At 44.0% G+C, this 17,370-nt stretch overlaps 2 protein-coding genes across 11 annotated transcripts in view; one reads left to right on the top strand and one right to left on the bottom strand.

Moving 5' to 3' along the window:
* Positions 1–11,509, bottom strand: part of ENOPH1 (enolase-phosphatase 1) — a 36,232-nt gene extending 24,723 nt beyond the window's left edge. Inside the window, exon 1 of one of the 2 annotated variants that reach the window (XM_031664563.1) lies at positions 10,822–11,509. In XM_031664563.1, coding sequence (XP_031520423.1) covers positions 10,822–10,905 — 84 coding nt within the window. In that variant the 5' untranslated portion in view covers positions 10,906–11,509. The remainder of the gene's footprint in view (positions 1–10,821) is intronic. The other variant, XM_031664564.1, reaches the window with a different exon arrangement.
* Positions 11,510–11,771: 262 nt separating this feature from the next.
* HNRNPDL (heterogeneous nuclear ribonucleoprotein D like) lies at positions 11,772–17,170 on the top strand. 9 transcript variants are annotated; one of them, XR_646926.4, is made up of 9 exons: positions 11,772–12,487; positions 13,285–13,453; positions 13,552–13,713; positions 14,186–14,317; positions 14,488–14,602; positions 15,154–15,324; positions 15,666–15,758; positions 16,124–16,228; positions 16,911–17,170. XR_646926.4 is itself a non-coding variant. In XM_003898694.5 (8 exons), exons 1-7 carry the CDS (start codon positions 12,045–12,047, stop codon positions 15,734–15,736), a joined length of 1,263 nt encoding a protein of 420 aa, XP_003898743.2. In that variant the 5' UTR covers positions 11,772–12,044; the 3' UTR covers positions 15,737–15,758; positions 16,911–17,170. The 9 variants fall into 9 exon arrangements, 6 of the variants coding, with proteins under 6 accessions (XP_003898743.2, XP_009205107.2, XP_009205109.2 ...); XR_646927.4 differs by lacking the exon at positions 15,154–15,324; XR_646925.4 differs by having other exon boundaries at positions 15,666–16,228.
* The last annotated feature ends 200 nt before the right edge of the window (positions 17,171–17,370 follow it).

The raw sequence follows: 17,370 nt of genomic DNA, 5'->3' as shown, positions 1-17,370 counted from the left end.
CTCAAAGTGCTGGGATTACAGGCGTGAGCCACCGCGCTCGGCAATCTGATGGTTTTATAAAGGAGAGCTCCCCTGAACATGCCCTCTTGCCTGCCACCATGTAAAACGTCCCTTTGCTCTTTGTCTTCCACCGTGATCGTGAGGCCTCCCCAGCCATGTGGAACTGTGAGTTCATTATACCTCTTTCCTTTATCAACTACCCAGTCTCAGGTATGTATTTATTAGCAGCATGAGAACAGACTAATACACCAAGCTTTGTTTAAATACTTCTAACAATGAAAATTGCTACTTCTTGGAGTGGTCCGTGCTATCTGCCAGATAGTTTCAGCAGTTGTGGTATTAGAATTGCTCCTCAAATAGGCTTCCTGAAGACCATAGTAGGAGCTATCAAGAAGTTTCTGTGTTCTGGCTGCCACATGGTCTCAGGAATTAAAATCCTACTGTCCTCATCTTCATGGGGGTTAACAGGGCTGGACCCACACAAGGGATGTAAGTTGAAAACTGAAACCTTAGGAATGAACATCAGATTTCACATGTGCATTGAAAATGAATCAATCAATGTTGTGCTGATAAGACAAAAGATAATCTCATTAAGGAGATTAAATTATAATTAACAAAAGATATGCTGTTATCTAATTAAGTGCAATGAATCACACTGAACAAGGGATGGTTATCAGTACAGAAGGGCTAGTAATTGGAGTAAGGTTTTAAGCAGCAGCACAAAAGAGACAGAATATCTCCATTATCTCCAATGAGTTCCAGAGAGGGAAACTGACTGGCCCAGAGTCCTAGTCCTTAACAGTGGAGTGGAAAGGAAGGCATTCACATTCATCTCCTTGAATCTGCCTAACATCCTTGCAAGGTAAGCCCTTTTTCATAGATGAAGAAACTGAGGTTCAAAGACGTTTCACTGCGGGTGCAGAGTAAAGCCAGGACTCAAACCCAGGCCTATCAAACCCCAACACCTGAAGCCATCCAGCTTTCACGGGTGAATGACTTCAAGGAACACTACTCACTAGGATCATCTAACTCCCTGGATCTTGACAGCATATTCTTTATGGAAATTTCTAATATAGCTTTGATTCCCCAAAGAGGTTTCATACTAAGAAAATGAGAGATTATGGTTCACCCAGCAGTTCTGTAACATTTCCTATAAAGTATCAGCAATAATAATTCAAGAAGTTATAGTAATGGGAGTAATTGCCAACATTTACTGAGCACTTAGTATGACAAGCACTTCTCTTTTCTACCTATAATCACTCCTTTGTGATCTTATCTAATTCCATGACTTTAAATACCATTTATACTAATGATCCCCAAATTCTTACCTTTGGCTTGGACCTTTTCCAAATGCCTACCCAATATCCCCACTTGGATGTCTATTAAGTATCTCAAACTAAACACGTCTGAAACCACACTCTTGATTCCATCCCTTAATCCTCCTTCTCCCCCTACATATCCACATCACAGTAAATGACAGAGCCATCCTTCTAGATGCTCAGGCCAAAAACCTTAGAGTCATCTTTGACTCCTCTTTCTCTCAAACTCCACATCCAACCAATCCATCAGCAAATTCCATCAGTTCTACCTTCAAAATATATTCAGATCCAATCACTTCTCACCACTGCCACCACGAAGCATTCAAAATTTACTCAACTTACTGATAATGCATGGCCTGAATAATGTCATTTTAATCTTCATAATAACCCTATGAAATAGGAGCTCCTACTTCCTCCATTTTTCAAAGACACATAAAGTTTAAGTACAAATTAACAAACTGGGATTACAGTTTATCAATCAGGTCTTTCTTTTTGAGTTTGTAGAGTCAGATCCCTGGAATCTACCCCCTATCAGATCAGGGGGTGAAGATCTTTACCCCCATCAAAGGGATCTAATTAGCTTCCTGAACTTACAACGACTTGGACCCATACGAGACCAGCCCCGGGAGTTATCGAGTCTCTTGGAGTCCAAGTATACACAAGCTTAACTGTCAAACACTGTTCTGATAGTGAGCTCCAAAGTCCCACCCAAGGTCTCAATGCTGAAATTACCATTAGTTTCCAAACCGCACGCCTTAGTTTCTCTTTACTCACTAAAGGGGTATCAGGTCCACACTTTTTAGACTTAAGAAAATGAACTTGTTAGAAGGTCACATCATGAATCACTGGAAAGAAAATCAAGCTAAGAAATGAACCCCTCATGCACATACGTAGAAGGCAGACAACCCCCTTCTGTCCTAAACATGTTCTGTCTTCGAAAAGAAACCCATTTTCCTGAAATGGTGTCACCTAGGAAAGGTCCAGAGAGGAGCCAGGAAGGCGTCTGAGGATAAAGCTACCAAGTTTCCACACAACTCTTTAGTGAGCTGATGGGAAAATGGTGCAATAGGATTAGGGCGGGTTGGTTTCCATTCCTCTTCTGACCTGCACCTCCACCAAAACCAATTTTGAAAATCAAATGAGTTGATAAATGTGAAATTCAAAGTTTCATATAGAAATAACCTTTTATTGTAAAAAAGAATACTTTTTTTTCTTTAGTGGAGTGGTAACACAGGGTAAGCTGTAAGGATAGAAAATGTTAAGACCCATCAGACAAAGCAGCAAGCACTTTTCAGAGCTAAACACAGGGTATCATTTTAAGTCTGTATGAGCAAGATAAAATCCAGCCTATGTATTTAAAATATAGGGGTTATAGCTTAAAATTGGTGCCCCGTTTAAAAATTGTTATTTATTTTTTTGATGCCACTGCATTCCAGCTCTGTCACCTAGGCTGGAGTGCAGTGGCACAATCATGGCTCACCACAGTCTACCTCCTGGGCTCAAGTGATCCTCCCACCTCAGCCTCCTGAGTAGCTGGGATTATAGGTGCACACCACCATGTCCAGCCAATTTTTTATTCTTTGTAGAGATGGGGTCTCCCTATGTTGCCCAGGCTGGTCTTGAACTGCTGGACTCAAGTAATCTCCTTGCCTCGGCCTTTCAAAGTGCTGGGATTACAGGTGTGAGCCACCATGTCCAACCCCTTTTACTCAATCAGTCTGACTATATATCTTTCAAAGATCTCTATGACTTTACTATGTACCTAGGGAAAAAAACAGAAGGAATATTCACCAAACTCTTAATGGTCACCTCTGGGTGGTAGGAGCATATCAGGGCATTCACTCTCTATATCATACTCTTTTTTATCTGCAATTTTATAATCAAGGTGAACTAATTTTCTAGGAAGAATATTTGGGGAGGGCAGGAAAACCTTTCCTCTAGTCTTACATTAACAGATGCAAGTTTCTATAGAATAACACATTTCACTTTTTATCTTAATTTTGTTAATAAAATTTTCTCTTTTATGACATTTAATTTCCATTATCAGCTGGTTTCATCCTCTAAAACTTGTAGGTTTTGGAAATGTTGAGTCAATGAATTCCAATGCCACTCTAGAAACACTTTCAGTTAAATCGTCCAAATACAATAAAGTACCACCTTGAGGAAATCTGAAATAGCAAGGATTGTAGAGTGTGGAAGAAACTGAATCCCAGTCCCTCCCACACCCATTCCAGAATGCATATCACCATCACCCAGCATGTACGGCATGCCTGATATGTAAGCACTGTGTGAGGCTCTGGTCCTTGCCCTTGAGGAGCGTTCCATATAGCCTGGAAAAGAGGACACACATGCAACATCACAAGTCAGCTACTGGCTCCAGTAGCAAATACTATACGTGGTACTGGCAATGAGTGCAGAGGACGTGCTTAAATAGGTCCTTTACAAGCAGAGGTAGCTCTTACTTCCATATTCCCACAGCTTAGCACAATAAGTAATTTTTTTTTTAAGTTAATGAGTGCATGAGCCCCACACTTGGGGAGGAAAAGGTATGACATTCCAAGTTGGAAGAATGGTGGCAGCAAGAAAGGGCATGATTGGAATGTGCATGTTCAGCTATGTAAAGTGTAAAGGAAGAGAGGGATAGAAAGTTGGAAAACCCAATTTGTTGAGCTCTCATCTCACAGCCAATGGGAGACTACAGAGGACTGTGATTGTGCAAAGGTAACCTATTTATGTAACTGTCTTCCTTTCTAGGTTCCCTGAGGGTGACGGTTGGGTCTTAAGGACTCTGGATCCCTACCATATCCTGGAACATGACAGGTATTCAATTAAATGTGAGGGAAAGGAAAGAAGGATTGATTAGGCTGGAAAGATTATGCTAATGCTACAATACTGAAGGTTCTAGAAAAATAAGGAACCAGAAATCAAAGCCAGAGGTGCTTTCTATTTTTATAATTTTTTTTTTTTAAGACATGGTCTTGCTATGTTGCCCAGGCTGGTCTCAAACTCCTAGCCTCAAGTGATCCTCCAACCTTTGCCTCCCAAAGTGTTTGGATTACAGGGGTGAGCCACCGTGCCCAGCCTGAATTATTTACTTAATGCAGATTCTTTCAGTTCCAACGATGATGATGATGATGATGATGATCATTACAACATATTCTGTGTGAGAGTAGGATGAACATGACAGTCCCAGCTTTAGGGAACTAACAGGTGGCTGGGTGAGCAGATTGTCTAAGGCTCGTGTGGTAGGCAGCCCAGGTCTCCTGAATCCTAGGTGAGGCCCCTCCCAGCTAGGTGGGACAGTTTCCTTCCAGAGGAGGCTAGAGGTGCTTTCTATCCACCATTTTTTTTTTTTTTTTTTTTTTGAGACAGGGTCTTGCTTTGTCATCCAGGCTGGACTGCAGTGGCACAATCATGGCTTACTGCAGCCTTGACCTCCCAGACTCAAATGATCCTTCTACCTCAGCCTCCTGAGTAGCTGGGATCACAGACACATGCCACTACACCTGGCTAACTTTTTTTATTTTTAGTAGAGACAAGGTCGTGCTATGTTGCCCAGGCTGGTCTTCAACTCCTAGACTCAAGCAATCCTCTCACCTCGGCCTTCCAAAGTCCTAGGATTACAGGTGTGAACTACCAAGGCTAAGGCTCTATCCACCTCTTGATATACGCAAGACAGTGATTCTCCAAAGACTCCTCACCTTGTTTCAAGCCGAGTCAACAAAAATCCTCTCACATACTACCATGAATGTAGTTGGGAAACACTGCCCTAAGCAGTAGAAAAGGTTGGGGAGAAGGGGGCAGTGGTTTATCAACCCATCAGTAACTACTTATCTGCCATTCCAGTGCTTCCACAAATTCTTAGAGATCAACAATATCCTGCATCTTATTTTTAATGTATCTCTGGGTAGGGCAATAAGGAGCAGACTAACTGGGAGTAAACATGGTGGAAGTAATTGGAAGCATGGTGGGTTTCAGGAAATGTAAGTTCCCTCTTTTCCTTACCAATCCTTCCTTCATAAGTACTTTCTATTTCCTCCAGTCTGATACTTCCTGCGTTATAATCAGTGTTTCTATAGGACTTCATAATTTTCAAAGGCTTTTGCATTTAACCTTCATTACCACCTTTATAAACAAAACATATCCTAGTAACCCATCCTTGCAGATGAAAAAGCCTAAATCTGTAGACTGAATGAAGATAGGGAAAGAGATCCTATTACAGTTACTGGTGTCAGTAATAAATAGTACAGGTAGAAGAATGCTTCCAATTTGCCATCCTTTGTAGGCTTTATTCTAGCTGTTTCATTGTGTGGGCAGAGTGCACATCATACACTTCTCAATGCTGGCAATAACACAAGTAATAATACTTATCAAATGGATGTTTAACCAAAGTTGGGAGATAACTATCAGACTTCAAGCTGCCTTCCTAGAAAGACCATAATTTAATATAGCAGTTTTCATAAGAAAGATGTCAACTGCAACACTCCCCAATTATTATCTTCTAAAATACATTATTAGAATATATTTAAGAGGACATAAATTATAAGCACAGTTAAATAATCAAGAATGAATTCACTATTTCTGAAAATGCTTTACCAGCCTGAACAACCCAGTGAGACCTCATCTCTGCAAAAAATTTTAAAAACTAGCTGAACATGGTGGCACATGCCTATAATCCCAGCACTCTGGGAGGCCGTGAAGGGAAGATTGTTTGAGTTCAGGAGATTGAGACTAGTCTGGGCAACACTGTGAAACCCCATCTCTATAAAAAAAAAAATAAGTTAGCTGGGCGTGGTGGTGCACACTTGTGGTCCCAGCTACTCAGGAGACTGAGGTAGGAGGATTGTTTAAGCCTGGGAGGCCGAGGCTGCGGTGAGTTGTGATCGTGCCACTGTATTCCAGCCTGGGGGACAGAGGCAGACCTGGTCTCAGAAAAACAAAAACAAAAAAGAACAAACACCAGAGGTATGTGTCCTGTGGTAAAGGGCAAGAATGGTAGTGGTGGACTTAGATGCAGCGGGAACATCTAAGGAAAACTGGGCTCTGCTGCAGCTCTACTCCCTACAAGTTGCAATGATCCTCAGGCAAGACACAAAGACGTGGTATAAACTGAAAATTTGTTACCATATACTTTTTTAAGACAGAGTCTCGCTCTTTCACCCAGGTTGGAGTGCAGTGGCACGATCTCAGCTCACTGCAACTGCTGCCTCCCAGGTTCAAGCAATTCTCCCACCTCAGCCTCCCCAGTAGCTGAGATTACAGGCGTGCGCTACCATGCCCAGCTAATTTTTGAATTATTTATTAATTTTTTTCTTTCTTTCTTTTTTTTTTTTTTGAGACAGAGTCTTGCTCTGTTGCCTAGGCTGGAAGGGAGTGGCACAATCTCGGCTCACTGCAACCTCTGCCTCCCGAGTTCAAGTGATTCTCCTGCCTCAGCTTCCCAAGCAGCTGGGATTACAGGTGCTCACCACCATGCCTGGCTAATTTTTGTATTTTTAGTAGAGACGGGGGGTTCCCCATGTTGACCAGCCAGGTCTTGAACTCCTGACCTCAGTGATCCACCCATCCCATCTCAGCCTCCCAAAGGGCTGGGATTATGAGCTACCACGCCTGGCCTAATTTTTGTATTTTTAGTAGAGACTGGCTTTCACTATGTTGGCCAGGCTGGCCTTGAACTCCTGACCTCAAGAGATCCACCTGCTTTGTCCTCCCAAAGTGCTGGGATTACATGCCCGAGCCACCGCATCCAGCTTGTTACCATATACTTTTATAGTACAGTACTTCACGTTGATTAAAGGACTCTCATACTAACTGTGTCATTTAACATACACAGCAGCCAAGCAAAGGAGACAGGACAAACAGGAGGGTCCCGTTTCCAAGGCTGAGTGCAGTAATGGAAAAAATAAGAGTTTTTATGAATAAGACAATCTGAGTTCAAATCCCAGGCATCTTCTTCAACTTTTCAGAGCCTCAGTTCCATCCTAAGTAAAGTGTAGACAGTGCGTACACAGTCTTTTAGAATGAGTCAAGGATCGAGTACTGCATGTATACAGTACTCAATGTTTCCTTCCATCATTCCACAGGAGGAAGGGCTACAAGTTCACACACCTACTCTGACTTTAAAGCTCCAAGTAGATTATCTTTCAACTCCCATGCTCAACCTCTCCGTCCGTGCTCAGATTCAAGAATGTAACTCAGCATCTCTTTAAAAGGTATTTAAAAGATTAGTCACTGAGATACTCTACTAAGTTTTTTGTTCTTGAAATCTCACAAAGTGTGTATGTGTGTATATATGTATGATACTGAAGGTTCTGAGAAGTCATGCAATAAAGAAATCTATTTGCATTCATTCTGACTAGCATTTCCCAAAAGTGCATTTAATGGAATCCTTTATTACATAATTACCATAATTACCAAACATCCACATAGACCTTTCTTTTAAACATACTTTTAGGAACAATGGTTTTGATAAATGCATGTCTAACAAATCATAATAATAGATTAGATTATAATAGATCAACAATATTAATAACTAACAATAGATAGTATTATAGGACAGGGCATAAGAAATTATCCTTTAAATGAGATCCCTGAATCATTCTTTTGCAGCCTGCACTGAATTTGCACATTGCCTAGCGTCAAACTCAGAAAAATTTATTCAGGCAACTAAGACATTTTTATTTTCGGATTTCAGAATAAGTCTGCCACAGACACAAAGATTCCAAGAAGTGGCTCATAATGTCATCTAGCAGAAGACACACTTGGGGGAAAAGGTGGGGGAGGGGTATTATGTTTTGATGCAAAATTGATTTTGTTTGAGGTTTCTTATTCCCTAAATCTACCTTCAGATAATGGTAGTATCTAATGATCTAATGCCACATCACTACCTCTCCTGTTCTTATCTTTGGTCTCCTGATGACAGTAGAAAGCAAGAGAGAGTCAGAATGGAACGAGTGAGCTGTTAACTATAAATAACAAAAATGAGGACTCCTTTTTTCTCTGAAAACCAAGAAAGCAGTTACTCTGTCACAATCCAAAAAAAAGGAAATTAATCAATCATCAGTATTTGTCCTGGAATTTTCCGCAAAGGTCTCTGGTGTGATTAAAAACGTGGAGAAGGTCAGGCACGGTGGCTCCCGCCTGTAATCCCAGCACTCTTGGGAGGCCGATGAGGCCGGATCACCTGAAGTCAGACCAGCCTGGCCAACATAGCAAAACTGTGTCTCTACTAAAAATACAAAAATTAGCCGGGCGTGGTGGTGTACATCTGTAATCTCAGCTACTCAGAAGGCTGAGGCACCAGAATCGCTTGAGGCAGGAGGCGGAGCTACAACACTGTACTCGCTTGAACACGGGAGGCGGAGGTGCACCGTTGTACTCCAGCCTGGGAGACAGAACAAGACTCTGTCTCAAACAAAACAAAACAAAAAAACAAAACAAAATGTGGGGAAGAGACCGGGCGCCATGGTTCATGCCTGTAATCCCAGCACTTTGGGAGACTCAGGTGGGTGGATCGCTTGAGGTCAGGAGTTCGAGACCAGCCTGGTGAAACCATCTTTCTACTAAAAATACAAAAATTAGCTGGATGTGGTGACACATGTCTGTAATCCCAGCTACTGGAGAGGCTGGGACAGAAGAATCGCTTGAAGCTGGGAGGCAGAGGTTGCAGGGAGCTGAGCTCATGCCACTGCACTCCAGTCTGGGTGACAGAGCGAGACTCCGCCTCAAAACAAAAATGAAAACCGTGGAGAAAATGCTAAACTCGATTTCTTCTGAACATATGCTAAGATGTCAAGGTACTGTGATTCTTCTAAAAGAATTTTAAGTGGTTGTTATGTTTGGTGTCCTAAAAGCATACATGGATTTTATATTATAACCTACATCAAGAAAACTCATTCAGGCCAGGCGCCTTAGCTCATGCCTGTAATCCTGGCACTTTGGGAGGCCAAGAATTCCAGACTAGCCTGGGCAACATGGCAAAACCCCGTCTCTACAAAAAATACAAAATTAGCCAGGCATGGTGGCTCTCCCTTCCGTCCCAACTACTCCAGCGGCTGGGGCAGGAGGATGCCCTAAGCCCAGCGAGGTCGAGGCTGCAGTTAGCTGTGATTGCACCACTGCACTCCACTCCACTCCAGCGTGGGCAACAGAGTGAGACTGTCTCAAAGAAAAAAAAAAAAAAAGCCTCATTCACAGGTAATTTTTTTTTTTAAATGGAAACTAAAATAGAATTTAAAACCCAAGCTGCTCGGTTTCTTGGAAAATGGATTTTTCCTACTTTGTAATATACTTTGTATATCTCGACTATGATTGTGTATGCAAGCACCTCTAAGAAGTACTTGTATCTACAATGAATTCTTTTTTTTTTTTCTTTTTTTTGACATGTAGTCTCGCTCTGTCGCCCAGGCTGGAGTGCAGTGGCTCTAACTCGGCTCACTGCAAGCTCCGCCTCCCGGGTTCACCCGTTCTCCTGCCTCAGCCTCCCGAGTAACTGGGACTACAGGCGTCCACCACCACGCCCGGCTAATTTTTTGTATTTTTAGTAGAGACTGAGTTTCACTGTGTTAGCCAGGATGGTCTCGATCTCCTGACCTCGTGATTCGCTCGCCTCAGTCTTCCAAAGTGCTGGGATTACAGGTGTGAGCCACCGCACCCGGCCTGCAATGAATTCTTAAACCTCAGGGAGCCAAATAAAAAGACAAGGCCTGAGGAATTCTTTCAAAAATTAAAGTAACATTTCATATTTACTTATTCTAACAGACAAAGAATAAAGAAGGTATCCGCTAAGTTGTAAGCTGAGGTGCAGACAAGTGCTGGTTCACAATGACATCCTAGAAGGAACGCTCTGGATAAGAGCTTCAAGCTTCTACGGTTTTCTGAGGAAAGTGAACGGAATCTAAACGTGTCCTATCGCTCAAAAAAATCAGCGCTGTGGACCACAGAGCCTAACAGAGTAAAATAATACAGCGTGCAGTTTGGCCACTAACAGCAAGAGTGGGAAGGGGCAAAGAGGAACCTTGATTGCCCGACACCAGGGCCACCTGAAGACTCATCTTGACACTTCAGTCTTTCCATTTTGAGATTAGAAGCTTCAAGGACCATTAAATCGCTGCCGCTGCCACACCAGGCCCGACGGAGCAGAAAGGCTGCGCTCACCGGCGGAAGCGACCGGGTGTACACCTGCCGGGTCGCGAGGCCCGCACGGTCACACCCCGCCCCGGCTTACCTGCCCTTCGGCGATTTTTAGCTTCAACTTCCATCCCTTCCCACCCATCTGGATCCAACCAAGCCCAAGGGCGGGGAAGGGAGAAGCTAGTGCCGCGAGGAAAAGCATCCCCGCCACCCGCCGCAGGCTTTCTCTCCTCCCTCCCCATTCCACAGAAGAGTCAAAGCCACACCGCCTCTCCTAACCCTCGTCTCTAATGCAAGGCCTGCAATACTTAGAAAAAAAAATAACTGTTTTTAAGGAAAAGTAACATCCCCGCTCCCTTCCGCCCCTCACCTTCACGAAAGCAATCGGGGTTGTGGTACCTTCGATATCTAACAGGATCACGGTGACTTCGGCGGGGACCGAAAGCACGACCATTTCCCTACCGGATGCTACGGGACTCGGCCTGCAGTCGGGGAGGGTGGAGGGCGGCGCCGGCTGCGGCTGCTGCCCCCGGTACCGTCCTGGGCTTCCGACGGCCCCGCGCGATCTTGGAGCCAGAGACCAAGTGCAGCCCGCCGCGCGTAGGGAAGAGAACACCTCTGCACACCTGGCACTGGAAAAGGCGGCCTCCCAGGAGCCCCTGAACTCGTGAGCAGGACGGGGCAGGAGCCCGAGACCACGTGGGCAGGAAAAGGGGCGGGCCGTGCTGGGTTCGGCGGGGCGGGGTGCGAAACCCCAGCGCCAATTGGTCGCCGTCGGGCCTCGAACGCGATCCGTCAAAATGGGCCTCGCGTGGGCGGGAACAAAGAAGCGAACGCGGGAGCAGGATGCGCGAGAGCGCGCCCTCCGCAGACAGGTTGAGCGAGCGGGAGAGGCCCGGGGCACGTGCAGAAGGGAGCCCCGCGAGTGGCGCGCCGGGGATGTGAGTGCCCCTTGCCCTCTACTGCATCCAGCCCCCTCCCCGCCCACCGCCTCCGTCTTTGCATAGATACAGTCATCTGGCCAGCCTCCGCCCCTCCTCCCGGCCTCAACCTGCCAGAGAGGTCGCGAGGGGCTCGGGCTTCGGCCGATCAGCCAGGAGGCCTCGCTGCGCCCCCTCGGCCCGCGCGCCCGTGGCCACAGCAGAAGAGACGCCCGCGCTCCGCTGCCCGGAGGGGCCGTCGCGCGCCCGCTTCCTGTTCGGCTGGTTCCTGCCAGCTCGAGGACAAAACACGCGTGCGCGCGGCGGGCGAGCGCGCTCGCCGCCTCAGTCGCCAGCGCCGGGCGCAGTCCGCCTTTTTCCGGAGTAGCCCGGCCGCGGTGCTAGTCGGTAGCAGCGGCCGCCGCAGCGGCTCCGCACTGGCGAACCGAGGGCAGAAAAAGGCGGGGTTCACGGCTCTTTGGTAGGAGTGGGCTGGACCGGACGCCAGAGACAAAGGCTCCCAAGGCAAGAGGGACTGTGGCCTTGCGTCGGCTCTGTTCGGGACTGCTGACCCCAGGACTTTACGCCCCTTCGTTTTTCTCTTCTGATTCTTCTCTTCTCCCAAGCCCGCGTCCCCTCACGCGTGGCCTCTCTCCTTGCCGGGAGGGCCGCGATGGAGGTCCCGCCCCGGCTTTCCCATGTGCCGCCGCCATTGTTCCCCTCCGCTCCCGCTACTTTAGCCTCCCGCAGCCTCTCCCATTGGCGGCCGCGGGCGCCGCGGCAGCTAGCCCCGCTCCTCCCTTCACTCGCTCCCAGCTCCGCCCGGCAGGGGGCGCGCCGGGCCCAGCGCCACGTCACCGCCCAGCAGCCCTCCCGATTGGCGGGCGGGGCGACTATAAAGGGAGGGCGCAGGCGGCGCCCGGATCTCTTCCGCCGCCATTTTAAATCCAGCTCCATACAACGCTCCGCCGCCGCTGCTGCCGCGACCCGGACTGCGCGCCAGCACCCCCCTGCCGACAGCTCCGCCACTATGGAGGATATGAACGAGTACAGCAACATAGAAGAATTCGCAGAGGGATCCAAGATAAACGCGAGCAAGAATCAGCAGGATGACGGGTACCGCACGCTTCTTCCCCCGCTCCCCCTCCCCCAGCGCGCCGCACGCGCCCTTCGTCCCTCGTGAGCCGCGCGCTGCCCCCATTCTTTCTCAGAGTCGATTCCCCGCGTGCCCTCTGGGCCCCACTAGCTTGGAGGGAAGAGGAAAGTAAAAGATCGAGGGGGTGACTGGAGAGACCCGGGAAGAGTGGGGGAAGGGCGGAGGGGTTGGAGGAGTAGGGCGGCGGCGTCTCTGTCCCGAGCGCGCAGGCGCCGCGTGGGACCCGGGGGGGAGGGGCCGGCCTCCCAGCGCCGCTCGCTGCAGCTGCCGCCGCCTCTTCATTGTGTCTCTGTTACCACTCGGCGCGGTTTTCCTGGGAAGAGTTTTAGAGGACTCTGAGTTCGGGCACAAGCAGGCGACTGGTACCCAGATTCACAAAACGTATTATGATTGATGAGTTCTCTGGGTGGAACGTTGGCTTGACAGCGGAGGACGAGGATGGACCTAAGATAAGATGTGAGGGATTCATCTAGGAAGTTGGGCCTTGTAGCTGAAGCAATCTGGGCAGAACCTTTACTATATTTTATTGGTCTCCTTTGAGTTTTGCTTTATGTAGTGCGGAGAGCGAGCTGTCCGCTGGTTTGAGTAACTTTGTTGGGATATTGGGATTTTTGTGTGACATAGATTAAGTGTAAACATGGATTAAATTGCTTACACTTAGGGGATAAATGTCCCTGTTTTTATTCTACGATTTAATTCCAGAACTGAAGGATCATTTGAGTTATTGTTAATTTTTTAAAAAATCTTTTATTTCTAGTAAAATGTTTATTGGAGGCTTGAGCTGGGATACAAGCAAAAAAGATCTGACAGAGTATTTGTCTCGATTTGGGGAAGTTGTAGACTGCACAATTAAAACAGATCCAGTCACTGGGAGATCAAGAGGATTTGGATTTGTGCTTTTCAAAGATGCTGCTAGTGTTGATAAGGTAGGAACTGTGTTTTGCATTGTGCTGCTTTTGTAGTGTTTTGCACATTTTTCTGGGGCTTATATGCTGCTGTCAGATTAAATAAATCTGTCTTGTAGGTTTTGGAACTGAAAGAACACAAACTGGATGGCAAATTGATAGATCCCAAAAGGGCCAAAGCTTTAAAAGGGAAAGAACCCCCCAAAAAGGTTTTTGTGGGTGGATTGAGCCCGGATACTTCTGAAGAACAAATTAAAGAATATTTTGGAGCCTTTGGAGAGGTGTGTGATTATGTTTACACATGTTAAGCTTGATGTGTTTATAAAATGTTTAATCCTGGTCCGATTTATACAGGGCAGATTCATGTTTCGTGTGAGGGTAGGATTAAATGACTGCTCAAGTCGCTTCCAGGGACTGTACCTTGATTTGATTGCTGCTCTGATGGAAACCCAACTATCTTAATTTAGCCAAAACATGGGCACTTAAATGTGGTCGGTGTTTGGACTTGTTAGCTAGTGGCATCTTTGGGGTACAAAATAATATTAAAGGATGTTTTGCTTTTCCCTCAATGCTTCAAATATACAACAAATCACTGAAGGCTGATGTTGATCATAAAGCAGTGATGTCTGTATAGAAGTCACCTGATAAGAATAACATGTTTAAGTTGAAGCCTGAAAAGTACCTGTGGCATTCTGACACTCTGGTAGCATTTTACAATTATGGGATGACCTTGAGTGTGCATCTCGATTTCAGATTGAAAATATTGAACTTCCCATGGATACAAAAACAAATGAGAGAAGAGGATTTTGTTTTATCACATACACCGATGAAGAGCCAGTAAAAAAATTGTTAGAAAGCAGATACCATCAAATTGGTTCTGGGAAGGTAAAGCCATTTAAGTACTTTAAATGAAAATTTTAAGGATTTCTTTTTTCTTTTTTATTTTTTTATCTTTTAGTTTTTGAAATTTCTCAATGTGTTTGAGAAAAATAAAATGATTAAATTTTAGAACTCGAGTAAAAATTATATTTTCGTGTTTTTTAATTTGTTTATAGTGTGAAATCAAAGTTGCACAACCCAAAGAGGTATATAGGCAGCAACAGCAACAACAAAAAGGTGGAAGAGGTGCTGCGGCTGGTGGCCGAGGTGGTACGAGGGGTCGTGGCCGAGGTGAGACTTAATTCTTGGAATATGACTCCATGGTTTAAGCTGTATACTGCTAAATATGAGTAGTCCTGTACGAAACTAAAACTTTAAACTTAAAACAATTCCAGCGGGAGGAAAATGTTCAGCTTAGTGGGGGTTGTGTGTGGTGGTTTTTGTTGTGAGCTCACTGGTTTCAAAAAACTGTTAAAAGTATGGCCACTTTGACAATTAGTGTCATTACTGACAGGAAAAGTGTACCATTACATGATGCGCCATGGCGTGATAGGTTTTCTTGGGCAGGAGTCCTTGTTTTAAACAGAACAGTATACCTGTCTTCAGCTTTAATGGAAAATTGAATGATTTTCCATTAAATTTAGGAAGTTTGATACTGGCACAATTGGACTTTCTGCCCCCTTTTTTTATAACAGCTGGAAGAATAGTTTTTCAAGCAGATAGCAATATATATGTCCATTCTGCCCTTTAAGATTTGCAGAGTGAGAGACAAGAACGCATCATTTTATGTTAGAATTGGGGGTCAGAAGTTGTTTCCTAACAATCATTGTGCATTGTTTCAGGTCAGGGCCAAAACTGGAACCAAGGATTTAATAACTATTATGATCAAGGATATGGAAATTACAATAGTGCCTATGGTGGTGATCAAAACTATAGTGGCTATGGCGGATATGATTATACTGGGTATAACTATGGGAACTATGGATATGGACAGGGATATGCAGACTACAGTGGTAAGAATATTTAACTTAATTTTATAAACCAGTGGTATTAAAATTCATTGTTAACATACAATCCTGTTCTGAAATTGTGTGTATGGGCTTTCTGTTTGGAGTTAAGTGTTTGAGGCATGTTACAATCATAGGGTGATTATACTAACATAGCCTGGTGGTTATAAATGAACTAGGATGTATGATTTACAACTAGCTTATAGTGGGTGTTAAAATATCTTAATATTTTAATACTTTTTATTTAGCATGCAAAGATTTGTAGATTTAATCATTTCTCAGTGTGTTTGTAAAGAAACAGTTTTGTAGAAAACTGTCTTAATGAAATTTCTGTGTTTTCAAAATAGGTCAACAGAGCACTTATGGCAAGGCATCTCGAGGGGGTGGCAATCACCAAAACAATTACCAGCCATACTAAAGGAGAACATTGGAGAAAACAGGTGTGTATAAGAGTACAGGAAAACAGTAGAAATGTCTAATTTAATTTAAAGATCAATAGACAAACGTAAAAACAAAATACTATGTAGCTTGTTCTTACTAAATTGTTGATTTTTTTAATTGCTTTATGAGCCTGTTTTGCCTAAAGTGTCTATAGATCTTTAACTTTAAAGTCTTATCTCACTTTCTTTAGTATTGCAGAAAAACTTAAGAGTTTTTCTGTTTGCTTTTGTGTACCAGGTGGTCTAGAGGAATAATTAAACATTTTAGAACTATTAACAGGTAAAGTACTGAAATGGGTACAACTTAAGGAAAACAAGAATGTTGTCTTCTAACTCTGACATTATACCTTGTTTGTACCCGCCAGCGGGAACTTCATTGCAGGCCGTGTGTCACCCTGACCACGTCTATCTCTGGGGGTCGCACGTTGCGGGCAGAGCGCAAGGCATACACCAGAAAACGCTGTCCTGTGGTATGGTCTCTTCCAACTTCATGTACCAGCGTAAAGATTAAAGTGGAAAACTTCAGACTTTGGCTTCTTTTTTAATCTTTTTGGAGATTAAGTGTCTAAACTTAACTTAAATGGTTTTTTACAGGAGTTAAAATACATAAATGCCTTTTTACAGCTTAATCATTTTGGTCTTCTGTTTAGTGTTGTATTTCAATTGTGGAGCCTCATTTTAAGTGTTCATTCTTTTAAGATTTAATGCTTGCTTTTTCTTTTTATAGCTAATAGTGAAATCTACAAACCAAAACAAGAACTTTTAAATCTGGGATATAAATTAAAGATCATATGCACAATTCAATTTATGTTCTTGTAATAAGCTTATTAGAAATTGGTGTTTGTGATAGCATTTTACTTGGGTTACTAGAGATGCTTCTAGTAGACCTTAATCTAGCATAGTTGAACCTGTGAATATGGGAAGATTGTATTCCCAGATTCTTTCCTGAATAGATTTGAATTTATTATTATTTGGGAACTCCAGGGTGAGTTTATTGACTACCCAAACTGTATTTTGCCAATAAATATGCATATGATCTTTAATTATTGAAGAAAAGAATAAAGTGAGGACTTAAAACAGTTCATGAAAGTGGACCTTTAAAAGCTTGTCAGAGTTGCACAAATCTAATTGGTATTTTGTTTTTGTTTTTAGGAGGAGATGTTAAAGTAACCCATCTTGCAGGACGACATTGAAGATTGGTCTTCTGTTGATCTAAGATGATTATTTTGTAAAAGACTTTCTAGTGTACAAGACACGATTGTGTCCAACTGTATATAGCTGCCAATTAGTTTTCTTTGTTTTTACTTTGTCCTTTGCTATCTGTGTTATGACTCAATGTGGATTTGTTTATACACATTTTATTTGTATCATTTCATGTTAAACTTCAAATAAATGCTTCCTTATGTGATTGCTTTTTTGCGTCAGGTACTACATAGCTCTGTAAAAATGTAATTTAAAATAAGCAATAATTAAGGCACAGTTGATTTTGTAGAGAGTATTGGTTCATACGGAGAAACTGTGGTCCTTTATAAATAGCCAGCCAGCATCACCCTCTTCCCCAATTTGTAGGTGTATTCTATGCTCTTAAGGCTTCATCTTCTCCCTATTAAGT

The sequence above is a fragment of the Papio anubis genome, chromosome 3 (genome assembly GCF_008728515.1).
Source record: "Papio anubis isolate 15944 chromosome 3, Panubis1.0, whole genome shotgun sequence".
In the NCBI taxonomy this organism is placed as follows: Eukaryota; Metazoa; Chordata; class Mammalia; order Primates; family Cercopithecidae; genus Papio; species Papio anubis.
Note: the sequence above shows the minus strand (reverse complement) of the source record. Positions and strands in the feature narration are given on the sequence as shown.

Bases quoted from the DNA above. Each gene is read 5' to 3' on its own strand.
- HNRNPDL (XM_003898694.5), top strand. From the start codon at position 12,045: ATGGAGGTCCCGCCCCGGCTTTCCCATGTGCCGCCGCCATTGTTCCCC. The intron at 13,454-13,551 runs GTAGGAACTGTG...TCTGTCTTGTAG, and splicing joins ATGCTGCTAGTGTTGATAAG to GTTTTGGAACTGAAAGAACA. The intron at 15,325-15,665 runs GTAAGAATATTT...TTTTCAAAATAG, and splicing joins GGGATATGCAGACTACAGTG to GTCAACAGAGCACTTATGGC.